The 21,902-nt window shown below is 35.4% G+C and overlaps 2 protein-coding genes across 2 annotated transcripts in view; one reads left to right on the top strand and one right to left on the bottom strand.

Moving 5' to 3' along the window:
* Window positions 1–1,990: 1,990 nt before the first annotated feature.
* On the top strand, window positions 1,991–13,692 carry LOC308634073 (intermembrane lipid transfer protein VPS13C-like; the record flags this gene model as incomplete). The annotated part of the gene is made up of 8 exons (XM_081267646.1): window positions 1,991–2,118; window positions 2,920–3,112; window positions 4,586–4,667; window positions 5,295–5,431; window positions 7,705–7,828; window positions 9,427–9,544; window positions 11,778–11,907; window positions 13,615–13,692. The coding sequence occupies 8 exons, from the start codon at window positions 1,991–1,993 to the stop codon at window positions 13,690–13,692; spliced, it is 990 nt and encodes a 329-aa protein (XP_081123772.1).
* A 3,226-nt stretch (window positions 13,693–16,918) lies between these two features.
* LOC308634074 (ephrin type-A receptor 5-like) overlaps window positions 16,919–21,902 on the bottom strand; it is a gene marked incomplete at its 3' end in the record, with an annotated part of 71,655 nt that continues 66,671 nt past the window's right edge. The window contains exons 3-4 of the mRNA XM_081267647.1: window positions 18,407–19,070; window positions 16,919–16,974 (exon numbers count right to left, since the gene is read on the bottom strand). Coding sequence (XP_081123773.1) covers window positions 16,919–16,974; window positions 18,407–19,070 — 720 coding nt within the window. The remainder of the gene's footprint in view (window positions 16,975–18,406; window positions 19,071–21,902) is intronic.

Consider the following 21,902-nt stretch of genomic DNA (forward strand, 5'->3'; position numbering starts at 1 on the left):
CCTACCTTCTTTCTACCAGCTTCTATCTTTCTCCTTCTTTCTTCGTCCTCCATGGCTTCTGCGGTTTAGGCAGGGAAAGAACAGGGAGGGGGTGGGGGTAGAAAGGAAAAACCGGTTCAGACCGAGGTGGGACGGCTAGCTCTGCGATCCAGGCCACAGAGCCCGGCCGGGAGCTGCCTCCCGGCCAGAACAAAACCAGTTAGTCGCTGCAATCACTGGCGAGTCGTCCTCGTCCACACCAGTACAGAAGTAGTCACCGCCATCTTCGTCTCCACGTAAACACAGAGTGAGGTGGGAGTCAAGACAGGTCACAGCACGCAGGCGCCTCGAACGCCGCGTTGCCTGGCAGGTGCGCCCGCGGCCCCGCCCCGCCGGCCTCGCGGGGCCAAACGTTCTAACCCAGTCCTTAGCGTGCGCCCGGACGACCCCCACCGTGCAGAGGATTCAGTGATTCCAGAACACGGCCGCCCCGCCACCAACCTGGCCGCCCCGCCGCCAACCTAGCCGCCCCGCCGCCAACCTGGCCGCCCCACCGCCCCGCCTCCCCGCCGCCATCCTGGCCGACCCACCGCCACGCCAACCCCCCACGCCGCCTTACCTTGCGGTCAGAAGGAAACAGCCGCTGCCACCCAGGCTGACGCCCACCGGACCCCAGCCTTGCTACCTTACCTCGCCGCTTGACGGAGGCTGAGGACGCTGCCCAGGCTGCCCCTCACGCCGACCTCAGCGCCGCCACCTTACCTATCGGCAGAAACGAAGCCGCCACAGTTGCCACTGCTGACCCCCACACCGATCCCCCACGCTGCCACGCCGACCCGCCACACCGCCTCGCCGCCAACCTGGCCGCCAACCTGGCCGCCCCGCCGCCACGCCGTCGCCCCGCCGACCCCCCACGCTGCCTTACCTTGCGGCCAGAAGGAAGCAGCCGCTGCCACCCAGGCTGACGCCCACCGGACCCCAGCCTCGCTACCTTACCTCGCCGCTTGACGGAGGCTGCGGCCGCTGCCCAGGCTGCCCATCACGCGGACCTCAGCCTTCCGCCTTACCTTGCCACGTGAACTACGCCGCAATCGCCTTTGTTATCGCAGCTCCAGCTGCCCTCTAAGCGTACCCCAGCCCTGCTTCCTTATCTCGCCGCGTGAGTAGTTTTGCTTGTTGTGTATAACTACCCCACAATAGAGGGCTACAGGTAATCTTTGCCTGCTCTTATATTTAGGAATACAATGAGAAGGAAAGTGAGTTTATGCATGGGTGCACTCATAGCTATGTGAATTGAGTGCTTAACCCTCCACATTCATTCACTGACTGCAGAACCATGTCCTGGGCACCTGACAGAAAATAGGTGCAATATGTATCTCAGCAAAGCTAAAACCATCACCCATCACAGACTACCCCAACTTCTGAGAAAGTGTGGGAATCAGTAATCTTTAGGGTCTCCCTATCATAGGTAACATATAAATATATATGTGGTATCATTAATTCTACATTCTATTTGATAGGAAAATGAGTTGATAATTCCTACTATAGTCAAATATACTTAACTAAAATGGAGGTATGTACTCATAGCTGTTGTCTTGCTGCAAGAGCTGAGGCTGTTTGGATTATAGAAGGCTCTCTTGTGGTCCTTCTCCACGTCTCAACCACCTCTTTATTTCCTGTTGATGATTCCTTTTCTTCCTTGCCTTAAGAATGGAACTTATAAAAACCTTTTCGACGAACTGAACTCTGCCCTTTATCTGAACTTCTGATGACTCCAACTCACTATAGATCGTTGCCAAGAAATCTGTGTTTCCAGTGTTAGTTTCTCCTTGGAACACCAGTAGAGTATTTCTAATATTACTCTTAATATTTTTTCTTGGTTATACCATTTGCATATTTAAACAGAAAATATCTAAAACATATGCCATTTTTTTCCTCTCTATCATAAATAATTGCTTTCTGGCTGCCTATTCCCCATAACTGACAGTACCAATCGTATGTTGCCCATATAATGACCCTGAAGTTGATAAGTACCTCTGTTGTAATCAGGGAAAGTAAAAATATTCCGGAAATACTAAAAATTCAGATAATTGGCCTTGGCACTCAAGTATCTCAGCGACCAGGAGCACAAGGAGTGAAGTAAGTTTTAAAAAAAACTTATTATTTCTATTTTTATTTCTAATTATGATTTAGGTCCCAAAGAAGGAGTGTTATTCAGCATTAAATAAACTGATTAGTAAAAAATTTTTTCCTTTATGTAGGCCAAGATTGTCTTTTTTATATTTGCTTGTTTTATTTTGAAACTATAAAGCTAGTTCGTCATTTTTTCTACATACCCTCCTTTCCTTCACAAATATTAATCTGTAGACTCCATATTGTGAAAGCTATGCATAGGTCCAGCATTTCAAGTTGATAAGAGAGGATATGCAAAAAAGATCATAATTCAAGAAATATGTAGCATATTAACTCACTGTGAGAAGGTAATGTAAAATTAAATACCTCGTAGTCAGTGCTACACAGGCTCAGTTGTAGAAGAGAATAACTTGGCCAGGAGAAAACTTAAACTAGCTGAACAGGACACTAGGAGAAGTAGGGATGCGATGGTAGGTATTACAGGTCACTTGGAAATATATGAGTTTGTCCATGGGCCATGTGCTTTTATTTATGTAGCAGTGAGCAGAACCTCTGCAGTACTCTTGGGTTGTCTAAAGTGAGTTTTTCATGTGAATCATATGGAGTTAATAACAATAACAACAACATCAGCAGCAACAAAAACAGATTGTATGGGTAATGAATGCCAAGTCAAGGAGATTGCATTTTAACTCTGGGTAATGGGCATGAACCTGGCTTTTGAAGAAGTTTAAGGAAAACTTGTAATTTAACCCATTATATTGTAATGGATCTTATTACTTCCTCCCTCCCACCCCACATTGATTGTAGGATAGAAGCAAAATTAGAACACTGGTATATAACAGGTCTGAGACAGCAAGATTCTATACCATCACTTGTGGCTTCAATTGGTGATACTGCATCATCTTTGCTTAAAATTGAGTTTGAAACTAATCCGGAGAATAGTCCTGCTGACCAGACCCTGATCATTCAGTCTCAGCCTGTAGAGGTCATCTATGATGCTGTAAATACAAGGAGAAAGTAATTCTATTGAAACCATCTTGTATTTCTGATGTATGTTTGTCTTATTTCTCCTCTTTCATATTTCACATTTATTAATAGGTAAGTTTTGAAACAGTTTTTTCTTGTTTCAAAAGCAGTGCACAATTAGCAATTTATTTTGATTTTTCTTATAGTTTTCTACCATAAAGTTTATTTATCTCTGCTTATGTTAAGTTTAAAAAAATACTAGTATTAGAAAGAGTTTCATGTTCAACCAAATAGTTCATACTGACTTTCTACTCCAGTTCCTTTCAACTTATTCTTCCTTTGCTTTCAATGTTTAGAACCAATTCAGAGTGGCTTGGGAGTGATGAAAAAGAATTTCAGTGTTTACATGGGGAGAAGCACTGGCATCTAGGTGTCACTGAAAATGTTGGCTCAGGTTCTGAATCTGTGGCTGTGTCCTTGATTCTGCCTGTCTTCACACCAGCAAGATAAGCCTGGCTTGCTACTCATCACACCACTTACAGATTGGCCCTACCATCACTTATTTTTACTTTACAGTTTAGAGCTAGATTAACAGTGTATGTGAGAAGCAATCTATAAAGACTCTAGAACTCATTGTATTCTCTAATGTTTTAAGAAAATAAATTGTCATGAAATTCACATAAAAATACCATCTTGAACATTTTTAAGTATATGCTTCAGTACTGATACATTCAGTCACACTGTTATACAACTTATCTCCAAAAATTTTTTCATCTTGCAAAATCTCTGATTTTTCTTTTCTTTTTTCTTTTTTAGTGTTTTCTTTTAGTTGTAGATGGACACAATAGCTTTATTTGTTTATTTTTATGTGGTTCTGAGGATCGAACCCAGGGCCTCACATGTGCAAGGCAGGCACCCTATCACTGAGCTACAATCCCAGCTCCCTGATTTTTCTTTTTTACTTTTAATTTCACATGCCAGTAAAGGAGAACAGCTTTCATTATTGCTCTAAACTTCAAAATTCAAACATCCAATTACAGTTTCAATAAATGGAGTTTTACCATCTAATTGGAGACTAAAACCAGAAGTAATGTCTTTTGATACATATGTCACTATAGAAAATATTTGGCACCTTAATGATATGTACTAATCGGTGGCCTCTCCAGAGGAAGATGTAGTATTCACCTCAGAATATCTTTAGGTTTCTCAGTTCAAAGCGACAGTTCTTTAGAATTGAGTTGAAACCTTAAAATTTATAATATAGCCGGTGTGGTGGTGCACACCTATGAGCCCAGCAATTTGAGAGGCTGACACAGGAGGATCATGAGTTCAAAGCCAGCTGCAGCACTAGCAAGTCTCTAAGCAACTCAGTTAGACCCTGTCTCTAAATAAAATACAAAATAGGGCTGGGATGTGACTCGGTGGTTAAGTGCCTTTGAGTTCAATCCCCATCCTCCCCCCCAATATATAATATAGAAGAATAAATGGAGTAGTTGAATTCTTTCAGTCATATAGGGGATTAGATCTTGAGCAGATAACATCAGCTACTTTGATGAAGCTGGAAGAAATTAAAGAGAGAACAGCTACAGGTAAAGAATCTGAGTGTCTATATAAGCATCAACTAAGTTTTGAAAATGTTGTCTAATCTAATGTAAACATTATATTTAAAATCATATAGGTTGTTTTCTTCTTTGATTTGTATTCAGGCTGTATTATTTAGTGGCCATAGCTTAACCAAAGCCAAATATACTTTCTACACCAGATGAGAAAGAATAATATCTGGCACACATGGTTCTTGCTTGCATTACTTATAGGAACATTGCCTCAGAATGGGCTTGAGGTGGAAATATCCCTCCATCTCACTTCTTAAGAAGTTGAATGACTAATTTTAAAGATATGGGGTTTTGTATAATGTGGCCTCTAAACTCAAGTCAGCTATTTTATCTGGTTGCTTAATCAGGAAATAGTAAATTATTCTGTCTTTAGATAAAATTGTAGCTGTGTTGGGTTTACTGTACTTATGTGTGCTGATGTGATCATATCCTATTGAATAGATTCAGTTTTCACCTCATATGTTGAATTGAGAATCTTTGAGAAGAATCGACACTCTTCCTAATGCTTTTGAAGTAAAATTCTTAGTCTGATTGTTAATAGTATGATCACTAATACTTAACTTGAACTTTTAATCTTTTTTTTTTTTTTTTGGTCTTCTTTAGGACTTACACATATTATTGAAACTCAAAAACTCCTTGATTTAAGGATAAATCTAAAGCCTTCTTATCTAATAATTCCACAGACAGGTTTTCACCAAAAAAAGTCAAATCTTCTCATTTTAGATTTTGGTACATTTCAGGTATGTATATATGCATTTTTGTTTTTGATAAGCTTGGTAGCTTGATATCTGATAACTTACAGTTTTTTTCCTGACAGTTCACTTAAACTAAACATAGACTTACTTTTTCAAGCCTAGCTTAGAATATTTTATATATATTATATGGTGATTGAAACAAAATACCCCAGAATTTTCTGTAATGGTAGGTGATTTGACATTGAGGACTGGACTACTTTTGTCTTTTCTGAATTGGAGATAAACAGTTTTCATGGTTTGTAAAGTTTAAGTATACAGTGTTACTGTTGCTAATATATTTTGACATTAGGAAATTGTACACTAGGAGCATAGGTTTGTTTTAACTACTGTCAGTAATTAAGTATTCTTCCCCCAACCCCCTTGGTGTGTGTTAGCATCCACATATCAGAGGGAACATTTGACCTTTGATATTTTGGAATTGTCTAATTTGATTTAGTATGCTAATCTCCAGGTCTTTTCATTTACCAGCAAATATCATAACATTCTTTATGGCTGAGTAATATTCCATTGTGTATATAAAGCATACTTTCTTTATCTGTTCATCTATTAATGGGCGCCTAGGTTGGTTCCATAGCTTAAGCTATTGTGAATTGTGCTTTTATAAACATTGAGGCTGTGTCACTGTAGTGACATTTAATTCATTTTAATTCCATTGGATAAATACCGAGGACCAGGATAACTTGGTCCAGTGGTGGTTTCATTCTTAGTTTTTTTGAGGAACCTCCATACTGCTTTCCAGAGTGGTTGCACCAATTCATGTGGAAAAATAAGAGGCCCAGAGCAAAAGGAATCCTTAGTGAGAAAAGTGAAGCGGGAGGCATCACAATACATGACTTTAAATTGTACTACAGAGCTATAGTAGCAAAAATAGCATGGTATTGGTACCAACCATATATGAAGACCAATGGAACAGAATAGAGGACACAGAGACAAACCCACATTAATAGTATCAAACTAGACAAAAGTGCCAAAAACATACATTGGAGAAAAGATAGCCTCTTCAACAAATGATGCAGGGAAAATTGGAAATCCAAATGTAGTAGAATGCAATAAAACCCCTGTTTCTTACCCAGCACAAAACTAAACTCAAAGTGGATCAAAGACCTAGGTATTAGACCAGAAACCCTGCACCTACTAGAATAGAATATAGGCCTAACTCTCCATCGCGTCAGCTGAGGAACTGACTTCCTCAACAAGGTTCCTAAAGTGCAAGAAGTAAAATGAAAAATCAATAGATGGTATTTTATCAAAAAAAAGCTTCTTTACAGCAAAGGAAACAATCAAAAGCATGAAGACACAGCCTACAGAACGAGAGAAAATCTTTGCCACCCACACCTCAAATAAGGTGTTAATTTCCAGGATATACAAAGAAATCAAAAAGCTTAACAACAAAAATCAAAAACAAAAACAACAACCCAAGCAGTAAATGGGCAAAGGAACTAAAATAGATAATTTTCAAAAGAAGAAATACAAATGGTCAACAAATATATGAAAAAACTCATCTCTAGCAATTAGAACTCCTATATTTTGAATTTTGAATCTTCTGGAAAAGGTGACACTTTTAAAAAGTGTAGTCCTAAATTTCACTGGGAAGGAGGAAAAGAAAGTAGAGATTGGAACTGAATTCTAATGGCCTAATTGCTTTCATAGCATCACTAGGAAAAGGAACAGAACCCTGCTATTTAGGTGAAGGATGCAAGGTGTAGGGGAGCTGAGCCCTAAGCCATATTTTCTGAGAGCCAGGAAGAAGAGTTTCCTTTTTAGTCAGGTTATTTAAGGCAGACAGCTGAGTAACTGATCTAATTATTGAAAATGTGCTTGGCACCTATTATTCAAACATAGTAGATGTATGCTAAAATATTATACTCCTAATAAAGTACTGTAAATAATTACCAATAACTTAAGTAAAGTCTGGATTTTTTAAGGGTAATATTCTCATTTTTTTTATTTTTAATTTTTTAAAATTTAAATATGACAGCAAAATGCATTATAATAATTCTTATTATACATGTAGAGCACAATTTTTCATATCTCTAGTTGTATACATTAGTTTATTCGCATCAATTCATATCTTCATACCTGTACTTTGGATAGTAATGATCATCACATTCTACCATCATTAATTACCCCATGCCCCCTCCCTTTCCCTCCAACCCCTCTGCCCTATCTAGAGTTCATCTGTTCCACCCATAACCGAAGTGTTGATGTAAGTACTTTCCTCTTGTGAAAAATTTAAGAAATTTTTTCTTCCATTTTAGGTCAACAGTAAAGATAAAGGTTTACAGAAAACTACTAATTCATCTCTGGAAGAAATAATGGATAAAGCATATGACAAGTTTGATATTGAAATAAAGAGTGTGCAACTACTCTTTGCAAGAGCAGGTAAACCACTGCTTATCCTTTAAGGTCTTAGGTTGAGTAGCTTTAGTAGTGTATGTATATATGTATATGTTTATGAGTTCTGACAACTGTTTTCATATATAGCCTGTAGAACACCAAACAGGACTTACCAGTGCAAATCACCATCACAGTTAGAAATAGAAATTTACCTAGCAACATTTTTATCTAAGCCCATTTTTGCATAGTAGCTGTTTTATCAGCTCAGAATACAAAATGAAAGTTTCATTGGTTCAAGTGCTTCTGTCCTAATGCTTTTGGAATGTTTCAGTGTTTTTCCTTATCACTTTTATAATTAAGTATTTTACTGTATTAGCCTGTGCTTCATTTCAGTACTAATTTAATTTCTGCTTTATAGATACTTGAGAAATATGTATCTACAATATAGTACAGGTTAAACATCCTTAATCCAAACATCCTAAATCTGAAATGCTCCAAAATATGAAACTTTTTGAGTATTAAAATGACACCACAGTGAAAAATTCTCCTGCTCTCATGTGACAGGTTATAGTCAAAATGAACATGCACTAAAAATATTGTGTAAAATTAATTTTCATCTTACCTGTTTAAGGTATATATGAAATATAAATGGATTTTATTTTTAGGCTTGAGTCCAATCCCCAAGATATCTAATTATGTATATGAAAATATTCCCACACCCCACAGAATTTCTAAATCCATGGCATGTCTTCTGGTCTAAAACATTTTGAGTTAGGGGTATCTAACCTGTAGCTATAGTCCTAAAACTTTAAAGATAATTATTTTTCAAAAGCTTTTGTGTTTTATATTGCTTAAGTATAGATTTTTGGTCCATTGTACTTTAGTTTCTAGAGGCAATAAGTATAAACCATCCTTGAGTATAGCCCTTTATAAGTCATTGGAGGAAGGTACAGACATAATCTCTAAAAGTAGGATTTATATTCTTGTAGGATTTATAAAAACATAAAGAAAATGTTGGATTTTATGTATTAGGAGCCTGTTAATTCCTTTAGGGGAAGTACTTAAACAGATGATTAAAACTGCCTTTTCTCTTATACTCATCTATAAATAATTGTTTGACTTACAAGGTGTAAAAGTCCATCAATAAAGATCTGCATAGGATCCTGTTAGCCACTGGGAAATCTGTTTTTCAGATCTCTTTTTTTTTGAAGAATGGTGATTATTACACGTTTTTTTGGTCAAAAAATTTAGCTTGATAAAATATTTTTGCTTTGAAATTAAATGTTAAGCTTGTATGTCTATTGCACTTAGGAACCATAAACTTATTTTTTTTTTCACTATACCCACTCACCTTGATCACCAATTGTAGATTGAGGTAATAAACGCCTGGGTTTTTTCCCTTTTTGTTTTGAAATGCAAGGTATTATCATATAAATGTTCTCCAAACATCTAGAATCATTTTTATATCACAGACTGACTTCTGTCAGTGTATATTGAAAATAAAGATTATTTAATTTGTTTGCTGAAAGATTTAAAAATTGGTGTTCATTGACTCTGATAACTCTTTTTTAGTAACTCAGAGTAGTTTTCCACAGAATATCTGATAATTTTTTAAAAATAATATTTAAATTATTTTTTTAAAGAGGAAAACTGGAAAAAGTGTCAATTTCAGCATCTATCAACTATGCATATATTGCAACCAATGGATATCCATGTTGAATTGGCCAAGGCAATGGTAGAGAAAGACGCTAGAATGGCCAGGTAATATATGCACTTCTTTTGTATTAGAAATCAACAAAGTGACCTATATCTCCATCAGTTACTAAATTTTAAGGAAGCAAAAAATGTATCTCTGCGAGCCAGAAAAATACTGAATATTCTGTCTTGGAGCAGAAATAACATTTTAAAGAAGACATTTGTTTGAATTATATCTCATATATCACATTTTAGAATTCTTATTTGAATGTTGTATGAAAATTGATAATCCATGATTTTGAATGGATTCAATTCAGGATTCAATATCCATAAAATAAAATCTTAAAAAAATTAGAGGCTATTTTCATCCTGAAACCATATAAACTGTGAGAAATGTAGGAAAAAAAATAGAAAATGAATTTTGAATTTAAATAGATAATTGTGAAATTATGTTGCTGTTTAAAAAACAGTTTTATTGTGGAATAATTCTATAAGCTATATCATTTAAAATGTCCAATGTAATGAAGTTTTGACCTATGTATAGCTCCATGAAACTATTATCGCAGTCAACGTACTGAATGTTTCTATCACCTCCAAGTCTCTCTTTCCTCACCTAACTCCTTTCCCCTAGTCCCTAGGTGACACTGTATATTTGTGTTTTCTGACACTCTACATTTGTTAGGATTTTCTAAAATTTAATATGAAGAGAATCATAGAGTTTTTGGTTAGCTACTTTCGGCATGATTTATTTGAGATTCATTCATATTGTTGCATGTATCAAATAGTTCCCCCTTTGTCAGGTTGATGTTAAACCAGCCTTTCCTTACCAGATAAAGCTTACTTGGAAATAATGTATTAACCTTTTAAAATATTGTGGTCTTTGCTTGCAGAAATTTTGTTATGAAGTTTTATATCTATGTTGATGGGGCGGGATATTGGTTTGTGCTTTTCCTGTTTTGTTATAAGGGTAATGTTGGTTATCTTGAAGATCTGTGGAATTGGTATTTTTCTTTCTTGAATGTTAGGTAGATTTAGCAGTAAAGCTATCTCAGCTTGGAATTTTCTTTGGAGATAATTTTAACTACACATTCAGTTTCTCTTGTAGATACATGTCTATTCAGATTATCTATTCCTTAGAATGCTCTTTTGTGTATTTTAGTTGTTTTGAGCAAGGGTTTGAAGTATGTTTGCAGTGATTTTTTTGTATATTTCAAGAAATATATTCATCTTGGTTATTGAGTTTACTGGCATAAAGTTATTTTTGTATTTCCATATTACATCTTTAAAACCTTAAGAATCTCTAAGGTGTTAAATCTCTAAGTTAAGTGATCTTAACTCTGTCATTCCTGATATTTGTAATTCATGTCTTCTCTTTATTTTTCTTAAGTGTTAATCAATTTTGTTGATCTGAAAGAATGCATTTTTGGTTTAAATTATTTTCTATATTTTGTTTCTATTTTTTTAATCTTCCTTATTTCTACTCTCCTGCTTATTTTTGTTTTCCTCTGCTTACTTTGAGTTACATTTGCTTTTCATTCTTAGTTTCTTACGGTAGAAGCTAAAGTAATTAACTTGAGGCTTTTTATTTTTCCCGATATAGGCATTTAGTACTATAAGTTTCTCCATGAATACTGCTTTATTCTACCCCAATAATCCACCTAGCAATTGGGCATCTGTCAACTTGAACTGTTCACAGTTTAGTCAGGAAGCCAAACATAAACCTAAAAGAGTTCTATGAGCAGCAAATAGCTGCCAGGAAGCTATTGACACAAACAAATGTCACACAGTTGTATTGAGTAAGGAACAGAATAGAGCAGCTGCCCAAATTTACATGACAGATAAATACAGGCTTGGTGATTTACTAGTTAAATGGATGTCCTCATGGAGCTTACATTTTAATCAGGAGAACCAAAATAAACAATTGTACAAACGATATGTCAGGTGCTTCCCACTGCCATACATATAAAAAATAAAAGTGAGAAGATAAAGAAATCGGAGATTCTAGGAAATAAAGTATGTGTGGTGATTTTGGTTTTAAAAAGTAGACAGTTGTGAAGGATTGTCATAACAATTAGTTAATGTAAAAAGTTCTAACTGCATAAGAATGGAACATTTAAATTATCTTACATAGAACTTTCTATTCTCTGATAATGTTGTGTAAATGAAGCATAAATGGAATTAGATTAAAACATGTCCAAAGCAACTTTGACTTGACAATATAGTCCCTTCTCAAATTGATCCCCTCTTCACAATACAGAGAAGCTGACTTTGAAACCTTACAGTTAATTTATATTTTTAGATTTAAAGTATCAGGAGGACTTCCTTTGATGCATGTGATAATTTCTGACCAGAAGATGAAAGATATGCTGTGTTTGATTAACAGTATACCTTTGCCACAGAAATCATCTACACAGTCTACAGAGAGACAGGTAAGTAGTTATAATAGATATACTGAAACTTCTCTTTTCACAGAACTACCATTCATTCATTCATTCATTCATTCATTGTACTGGGGATTGAACTCACTGAGCTACATACCCAACCCTTTTTAAATTTTATTTTGAGACAGGGTCTCACTATGTTACCCAGGTTGACCTTGAACTTTTGATCTTCTGCCACCACACCCACGCCTGATTAGAAAATTATTATTTTTAAGTATTTATGAATACTTTCTATGGAAAGTTAGATTTATGGAATTTATGACTGAAAGGACAAGAAATAAAGGAATGAAAGTAAAAACTTTATCAATTTGTAAAACATTTTTTTTTAGAGAGAGTGAGAGAGAGAGAGAGAGAGAGAGAGAGAATTTGCTAAAAGTATCAAAGGAACAGAATTTGAAAAAGCTGCAGAGATTCCAAATGAGGAACTCATTAATCTTCTACTCAAGTTTGAAATTAAAGAAGTACGTAGACTTTTTGTCCACAAATATATTTTTGTTGCCACTATCTTCTTAACTATAAGCTAGACCCAGGTATCAAGTATATTAAAAATGTGCTCTGCCTTTCTTACTGCCCAGTGCATGTGCATGCTTACACTTAAACATGTGGACTGTTTGAAAAATGAAATACTGTTTTTAAAGAAAAATGTAAGGATGACCCATGGGAATAATCTGATCTATTCTGGAATTGCCTAAGACTATTAATTAGAATTTGCATTTCTGCAGAAAATCTCTGTGACATTTATTTATTTATTTATTTGTAATTTCTACTTTTGTGCTGAATAATATTGTTTATTGTCATGGTTATAATTTGGAAAAATGTCAACTTAAAATTACCAACGTGTTTTTTTTTTTTTATTGCCTTTAAAGTCATATAGTAAAAGAAAACCTGGAAAGAAATTTACAACATAAAACTGGAGAAAAAAACATTATAATACCAATGATTATAAATTCATTTAAAATTATGTGTATACATTTTCTTTGGTTAATAATAGTGTTCATGTCTGGATGGTGGGATTATAGTTTTTCATTTTGCCTGTTTCCTTTTTCATATTCTGAAGTTTGATAATAAGTTTATATTACGTTGGTAACAGAAAACAAAAAAACATAGAAGAGATGTTTCTTATTGATTGTTTATATCCTAAAGTGAGAGCTTATCTAAAATAATGTCAGATATGAATTGTGTGTACAAATATTATTGGAATTTGTTTTTTTTAAAGAGAGAGTGAGAGAGGGGAGAGAGAGGGAGAGAGAGAATTTTTAATATTTATTTTTTAGTTCTCGGCGGACACAACATCTTTGTTGGTATGTGGTGCTGAGGATCGAACCCGGGCTGCACGCATGCCAGGTGAGCATGCTACCGCTTGAGCCACATCCCCAGCCCTGGTATTTGTTTTAAAAAGAGCTATGTTTTCTACCATTAGCCTTCTTTGACTTCTCTTTTTCTTTTATACTTCGATCCACAATATCAGTCAGTCCCTTGACTCTTCCAAATGCATTTAGATTATGGCTCTTCTCTTCCATTGCTACCGTACTGAGTTATCATTATCTCTTACCTGGATCATTGCAGTAGCCTCTTAACTATCTCCATTTCGATGGAATACTATGTTCTCCATACAATAGCCAAAGTAATCCTTTTAAAGTGAAACTCTAATCATATCACTACTCTGCAAAACTCCTGGCTTCATATCTTTCTCAGAGTAATGACTCAGTTTTTACCGTGGCCTATAAGGCCTTCCACAGGTCACCCCACATGAATGTTTGGCTTGGTTTTTAGTTCTTTCCCACCTTGCTCACTCTGCTGCAGTCACATTTCATTTATTCCTTCAATAAGTATGTATCCAGGTACCATCGTGTACCAGTCATTGTACATGAAGGAAACAATAGTGAGGAATGTTCCTGCCTCATGGAGTTTACACTTGTCTTTTTTCTTTTTTTATGTATACCAAAGCACATTATTTGTGCTTGCCTTTTCCTTTGCCTGGGACACCCTTTTCCTGCATGGCTTGATTCTTTACTTGCTTCAGGTATTTGCTCAAATGTCATCTTATTGCAAAGTCTTGATCACACAACACATGATAGCAATGTTCATTTTCTCTAGAATATATCCTTCATGAGGATAAGGACCATGTCTGGTCTGTTTTCCTTGGTGTGTCCTTGGTTGATGGCATAGCCTGATACATATTTGAAAATACCCAGTAAATATTTCTTTGAATATTGAATGATGAAGTAAAGTGAAAAACGGCCAGACACTGAAGGAAAAAATAGTATTGCTATTTGAAAATATTTTCCCAGTGTGACTTTTTTTTTTTAAACAATCTTGAGATTATAAATATTTTGCAGGCTGGACATATAGCTCAGTTGGTAGAGTGCTTGCCTCCCATGCAAAAGGCCCTGGGTTCAATCCCCAGCACCACTAAATAAATAAATAAATTGGTGATAAAATTTATCTTTATGTCCTACTCTTAGTGTATATTTAGAAAATTATTAGATTAGAACACACAGAGTCATAACCACATAAATACAGTTATCTCATACTAGACAAAGGCACCCAAAGCATACATTACAGAAAAGATAGCCTCTTTGACAAATGGTGCTGGAAAAACTGGAAATCCATATGTACTATAATGAAACTGAATCCCTATCATACTGCACAGAACTCAACTCAAAATGCATCAAAGGCCTAGGTATTAGACTAGAAACTACACCAAATAAAAGAAAATGTAGGCCCAACTTTCCACCATGTGGGCTTAGGAACCAAATTCCTCAACAAGACTTGTAAAGCACAAGAAGTAAAATAAAAAAATCAATAAATGGAGTGAAATCAAACTAAAAAGCTTCTTCACAGCAAAGGAAACAATCAAGAGTGTGAACAGAGATCCTACAGAATGGGAGAAATATCTTTGCCATCTGCACCTCAGATAAAGCATTAAATTCCAGGATATACAAAGAACTAAAAAAGCTTAAAAACAATGTTGAGGGCCACAGCCCGACTCAGCTGTGGTCCTTAACACACCAATAAATAAATAAATAGATAATCAATAAAAGGGCAAAGGAACTAAACTGACACTTTTCAAAAGAAGAAATACAAATGGTCAACAATTTAAAAAAAAAAATGTTCGACATCCCTAGCAATTAGAGAAATGCAAATTAAAACTACACTGAGATTTTACCTCACTCCACTCAGAATGACAGTTATCAAGAATACAAGTAACAATAAATATTTGCAAGAATGTGGTGAAAAAGGTACACTCATTCATTGCTGGTGATACTGCAAATTGGTACAACTACTGTGGAAAGTGGTGTGGAGATTCCTCATGTAACTAGAAAGGAAAACACCAAGTTATGCCACTCTGTAGTATATGGAGTTAAAATCAGCATACCACAGTGATGTAGCCACATAAATATTTATAGCAGCATCATTCACAATAGCTAAGCTATGGAACCAATTTAGGAATCCTTCAACAGATTAGTGGAAAAAGAAAACATGGTTTATAGACAATGGAATATTACTCAGCCATAAGAAAGAATTAATTTATAACATTTTCCAGTAAATGGATGGATCTGAAGACTATCATACTAAGTGAAATAAACTAATCCCCAAAACCAAAGGTAGAACATTCTCTCTGATATGTGGAAGCAAACCCAGAAGAAGAAGGGGAGAATAGAAGTTCAGTGAATTAGACAAAAGGGATGAAGGAAAGAGAAGGGGATAGGAATTGGAAAGACAGTGAAATGAATCTGACATAACTTCTCTTAGGTACCTATATTAATATACAACAGGGTATCTCAACATTGTGTATATCCACAAGACTGGGATCTTAATGAGAATAAGATATATTCCATGTTTGTATAATCATGTCAAAATGCTGAGGGCCATTGCCAAGTAGGAATGACGCATCAAAATTTCCTTGCCAGTGTACCCCATGTTGCTTAGAGGACATTCGCTGGGACATTGCATGTATGCTTTAGTAAGGTGACCTTGCTCAAGGACCAGGGCGGATCTGGGTTTAGAGCTGATCAGGTTTTAGGGAGTATCCTGTCCTTGGGTTTAGGGAAGTTCCAGGTTTAAGGTGTACCCTGCAGGGGAATAGGGCATATCCTGCTGCCTCAGGCACGCCCGATCCTTGAGTTCCCAAGTTCTCCTGGGATTCAGAAAGTATTGGAAAAGAAAGCCTCCTGGAGTAGGTGAATTGGGCGGCAGCAGAATTGGGATTTCCCCAGAATGTGTGTAGAGGCTGGTGTGAGTTCGGAATAAAGAATTGCTGTTTGAATCTACAAGGTGTGTGGTGGCTCATGATTCTGTGCCCAGCCAAGACTGCGGCATCAAAATAGACACTACTCTCATGTATAACTGAAAAGAAGAATTTTTTTTTAAATCTTCCTAGAATGGAATTGTACATCATTTGTACATTGTAAAACACCATAAAGCATTATTCATATATACCACACAGTATAGAACAGTAGTCTCTGGCTGTTGTAGTATATAGATCACTTACACTTGGCCCCTGAAGCCTTTGTTCCTACTAGGCTAGTAGGGTAGGGAGCTAAATGCAGGAATTAAAAGAGAGTCTGCTTCATGAAGATATCTATAGTGCAACCTCTGCAGCTCACCTCCCCATCTCCTCTGTCTCTCTGGCCTGATTCAATTATTAGTAGTATGAGGGGAGAAAGAAGAGGTGTGTTAAATGCTTCCACTAAGAAACATACTGTCAGAGATACTAGTCCCTCAAGATATTTCATAAGTACCAGGAGAATGCTTAATCCCATCAATAATCAAAATTTATCCTCTAAAAATGTAGAGGCTTCTTATAGCCTCTGCCAAGCAGATATGAAGATAAAGCTCAGTGTGGTTTGATCTTAAGCCACCATATATTCTCTAAAATAATGTAATCAATCAAGTATCCCATGTTGCTTTAAAAGACTAATAAACAAAATTTTACACTTAACCAGTAAGACATACTTATAATATGTTAGGCTACAATATAGTCAAGAGATTAAATTTAACTCTTGCTTCGGATTCTACAATTACCTATGACCTCATTGTGAACCAGTAATACTGCTCAAAACAAAAAGTTAAGAGAATGTTAATCAGAACTTTGCTTGAAATCCAGTTCTGAACAAACAATGATTCATTTCCCTAACCAACATATAAATATTTCAAAAACATAATTTTGAATTAACAAAACTTTTAGGTGTCCATGTGTATGTAGGTGCAAATTAAGTGTGGCGAGTTACAACTTACACAGAAAAACAACCATAGAATTAATTGTAGATAATATTGTAAAGAATACAAAATAAGAAATTTAAGTATATGCAATGTGTTTCTAAATTGAATGAATTAACCAAAGTCATTATGACTTCCAGATAATATCCCTAGTTTATTTCCTGGATGTCTACGCATCTACAGGCTGGCCTGAGCAAACTTACAAGTTTGATACGCATAATGCATACAGTGAACTTAGGAAATAAAAATGCACCTGAAGCGACCAGAAGGGACTGAGGGACTGCTCAGCATTTGGTTTTCTTCTTAGTTAATAAACATGAACTCCCATTACTTAGTTAGCATGCACACATCATGGTGAAAACAAGTTCAAGTTCATTAGGACAAATAATATTTAAAGGAAAAAAATGTTTGTTTTTCCCTCTAAGATTCCCCCAATGTCTTCACTTTGACATAAAGTACTATCCTGTTCCAAAAAGCCATTCATAAATATCCAAGTTTGAAAGGGCAACTTACCACACTGCAGGCAAAATGAAAGTATTTTCAAATGAACAGGGAAGCATGCATGATCAAGTTTCAATTTAAAAGAAAAATTAAGACAGGAAAAAATCTCCGAGTAAAAATTGCTTCGAAATGACCTTTTATATGTATTGGCTTTATCTCCAAACAGTTATTTTCATGGGGCATTGCTTATTGTGCATTTAAAATTGATCTGTAAATTTTAAAAGGCAAGCATGTAATAGCAACCATATGTAAACAACATACTAACCCAAGTCCTGTCCGTTTACAAATGTTTTGCTGTGAAACTCATATGGCTGAACTTATTTTTGAAGACACTTTAAAAGGCAGTTTAAAGCATACCAAAACAAGCCTCCTGTAAGATTTTGCATTTGACTTTCAATCAGCATGTAAAGTATGGAAAGAAAACAGCAACATCAGATCATAATCATACCATGAAAGTTACTAATCTCTTGGCTTGTGTTGGTCAAAAGTAAAACTTCTGAAAGCAAAGCAAATATGAAATATTGCACAGCCAGTCAGACACTCTCTGAGTATTAATTATGTATATCCAATAAAATATTACATTAAATCTTTCATTGTTGCCAGGAATTTTAAAATTCAGAGAAGAGAGAAATCAAACTTGAAGAGTAAGAATCTCCATAAATTAGCAAAGTAAAAGGTCACTTGCTCATAATCATTGGAGGAAATACATATACATGATCCAACTGAAGCAGAAAGCCCCTGTAGATCCACAGGCAACTCTTACCTTGACAGGTACCATTTTTCTCTTCATATCCTTCCTTGCACATGCATTTCCCAATGGGCACCAGCCACTCCCCTTCAGCACTGCAGTGCATTTTGGGAGGTTCATCTGTCACAGAATGGTTGACGCAGGAGCCTGACACCTCAAGCAACTGTGAAGAATCTGCTCCAGTGATGGTGTCAGGGAAGACAGCCAAGTGCCGTATCACAGAGGGGCATTTTTTATAGTATACACGCACAGAAACCAGAGCAATGCAAGCACCAACATCTTGGAAAGCAAGATAAAATCCCTTTTTGCTTAGAGGTCCTACATCTCTGACCTCTCTATTCAGTTTCATGACAGGGTCACCAAGATCAAGTTCCGTAAAGCTCTCATCAGCAGCAATGGTATCGATTTTGATGTACTGGTTTTCCTTGATGTTTCTTCCTTTCTCATCATCTGACTCAAAATAATACATGTTAAAAGTTTCCTTACAGGTTCCCAGTCCTCCAGGAAGGCTGTTACAGTCTCGCAGAGTGAACTTGAGTTCTATGAAGATTCTGGAAGCACCTTCATTGGAGATCCAACTGGTCAAAAGCCAGTTATTCTGATTCTGTTCCAAAACTTTGCATACTTGGTATGTGTGGATAGGGGCATAATTTTCATCAACTTCACCAATCTCTTCCCACTGTACAATATTAAAGAGATAAAGAAATTTTTGAAATAGAAAACAAACAGGAAAAATAGAAAAAAAAATCATGAAAGAAAATTCATTCCTGTATAGAAATCCCCATAAACTCCATATATAGTATTGAGAGAAAGAGCCCTACAAATTTGGGAGAAGAAATTAACAAGAAATTTTATTCTTTTTTTGGTGCTAGGGATTGAACTTAGTGTCACCATGAAACTATGCACTCCACCACTGAGCAACACCCTTAGCCCCTCCTTTTTTAAATTAAAGAAATTAAGAAATTATAAGCTCTTTGGATTTACTCAAAGATGAACAAATATGAATGATATGTTCCAATATCTTTTGGGGAGGAGGCATATACTTCAGAGTAAAAGTAAAATAAAATGAATGTAGTCAAGATAAATAAGAAGCAAAGCAGAGAAAGTATATATTTTTGGAAGAACGGTAGTATATAAACAAATAGGATAGATGCTATGATTTGGATAATATTTCCAAAATATTCACATGCTAAAGGCTTTGTCCTCATCCCATGAAGCTATTAAGAGGTGGTAGAATCTTTAAAAGGTTTGCCATAGTAGGAAGTCTGTAAGTCATTGGGGACATGTCCGCAAAGAGATATTAGGTCTTTGTTCCCCTCCTGTTCCTCCAGTTTGTTATCTGTCCATGAGGTAAGTGGTATTGCTCTGTTACAAACTCCTGCTATAATTAGCTGCCTCATCATAGGTCAAAAAACAATGGGTCAACTGATCATAGACTGGAACCTTGAAAACTGTGAGCCAAAATATACCCTTTATATTTATAATTTAATTAAATAAAGGTTTGTTATAGTAACAGAAAGTTAATACAGAAGATAAAGTTTGAGAGGGAAAAAATGTCTAATTTTAAAAAGTAAAATGAGAAAAGAACAGCAAATGTGAAAAAGAACGTTAAAAATGTAACATGAAAAGTCAATTCTGTCACATGACAAATAGTACATTGATGTAATATAATTTGAAAAAAAATACATTAGTTTAAAATTAATAGTAGATCTTTATTTCATTGAACCTAGCAACTCAGAACTTTTTCACTAACTGGACAGCTAAATATGTATTCATGAATTTATCCACAAATATAGACACAGATACAAAATAGAAATTACAGGATTATAATATGCACAGTCTTGTCATTTTGAACATTAACTGACTTGTTATATCCTGTGAATGGATTAATTCCCTCTGATCAATGCATTGCTTTATGAATAGTTACTTTAAGATTCTGAAAATGTACAGGATGTAAAAGTAATTGAGTATGATTTATATAGCTTTCAAAATATGATCAGTTCAAATAGGTATACACCTATTATTTCCTGATAAAGTACCCCAGTTTTGAGAATCTCAATGTACAATGAGCACTTCCAGAACAGTATTAGCACCAAAGTTTTATTCTTGATAAAGATATCATGATAGCCTAAAACTTTTCTTTAAGCCTTATAGAATGTATATTCACAAAACTATATATGGTTTTATTTTAAATCATTAAAAAGTCACTGAAACAGAGAGAAAAGAACCCACACTAACTTCCAATAAGTTAAGAATGTGTGATTTTGAACACTATTTTAGATAAATTTTATGAGACATTTTTTAGACTTCATATTAAGTGTAGCATTATTTCTTCATTCTGTCCAACTGGCAAAGATGGGCAAAATGTGAAAGCACAAAGGGTGCAAATAAATCTCATACCTCAGATGGCCCTTCTCAAAATTCTAGCTGTCATCAGGCAGACATAAGTAAAAGGTGCTAATGAGATAAAACTGCTGAGTTCCTTAAATTCACAAGAGAGAGACATCAAGATTTTATCTTGCCTAACAAGTTTCACATTCTGCTGTTATGAGAAGCATTGGTTCTTTCATTTAATCTTATTTTTGTCTTCTCTCATAATGTATATAAACTCTACTTAGCCTCTGGTTTTCTAAACCAACCTTCTGTCTTACCACTATATCATTAAACCATTCACAAATAATTGAAGTATATATCTCTACACTAGAAATCATTCCTGTATGTAACAATTAATATTTCTTGCAAATGAGAACCTCAACTAACCAAATGAAAACTGAAAATTATCCATCTACCATGACAAATTAAATACATGGTCTTTAGTTTAACAAAAGGAAAATAGCATTAAAGCTCTTCTCTTTAAGAAAAAAAACCAAAATGTTACACTATTACTTTTTGAATATTTATTTTATGTTATGATAGTCATCCAAAACAAAATACAAATGGATTTTAAATTGTTCACCTTAAATCACTTACAGAAGACCTGTTTCAGCATCATATATTCCAGTAAGATCATTGTAGCAAATAAAAGCAAGCAAAAAAGCAGCAGATTCCAAGACTACAAGCCAAGCAATTCAGTCTTTATGTGTACGAAGTCCACGGTAGCACAAATATTATTAAATATGCTAGCCAAGCAGCACTTGACAAGACAGCTTAATAGTTACTGCTTCAGGTGATAATTTCAAAGTATGTGCATAAGCATTTTGTTCCTCTGAATATTCTCAATTAAGGAGAGAAAAACTGTAATTTTCTTGAAATTTAAAAATCTGTTGTGGTGAGATTTTATTTATTTTTTCTTCTCAAGCATTCAAAATACAAATGAAGGCTCACATTTTATATTTCTCATTGACAAACAGGAAGACTTTAATTTAAATCATTGTGGCAATAAGCTATTCAAAGAATCAAACAAGTAATATATACATTTTCTAAATATGCCCTCCTTTAAACAAATACATTAAGAAATGGACAAAATTATTTCCGTTATTATAGATTATCTAAATAAAAATGTGGAATTCCT

Source organism: Spermophilus citellus (assembly GCF_964194105.1).
Source record: "Spermophilus citellus genome assembly, chromosome: 15".
In the NCBI taxonomy this organism is placed as follows: Eukaryota; Metazoa; Chordata; class Mammalia; order Rodentia; family Sciuridae; genus Spermophilus; species Spermophilus citellus.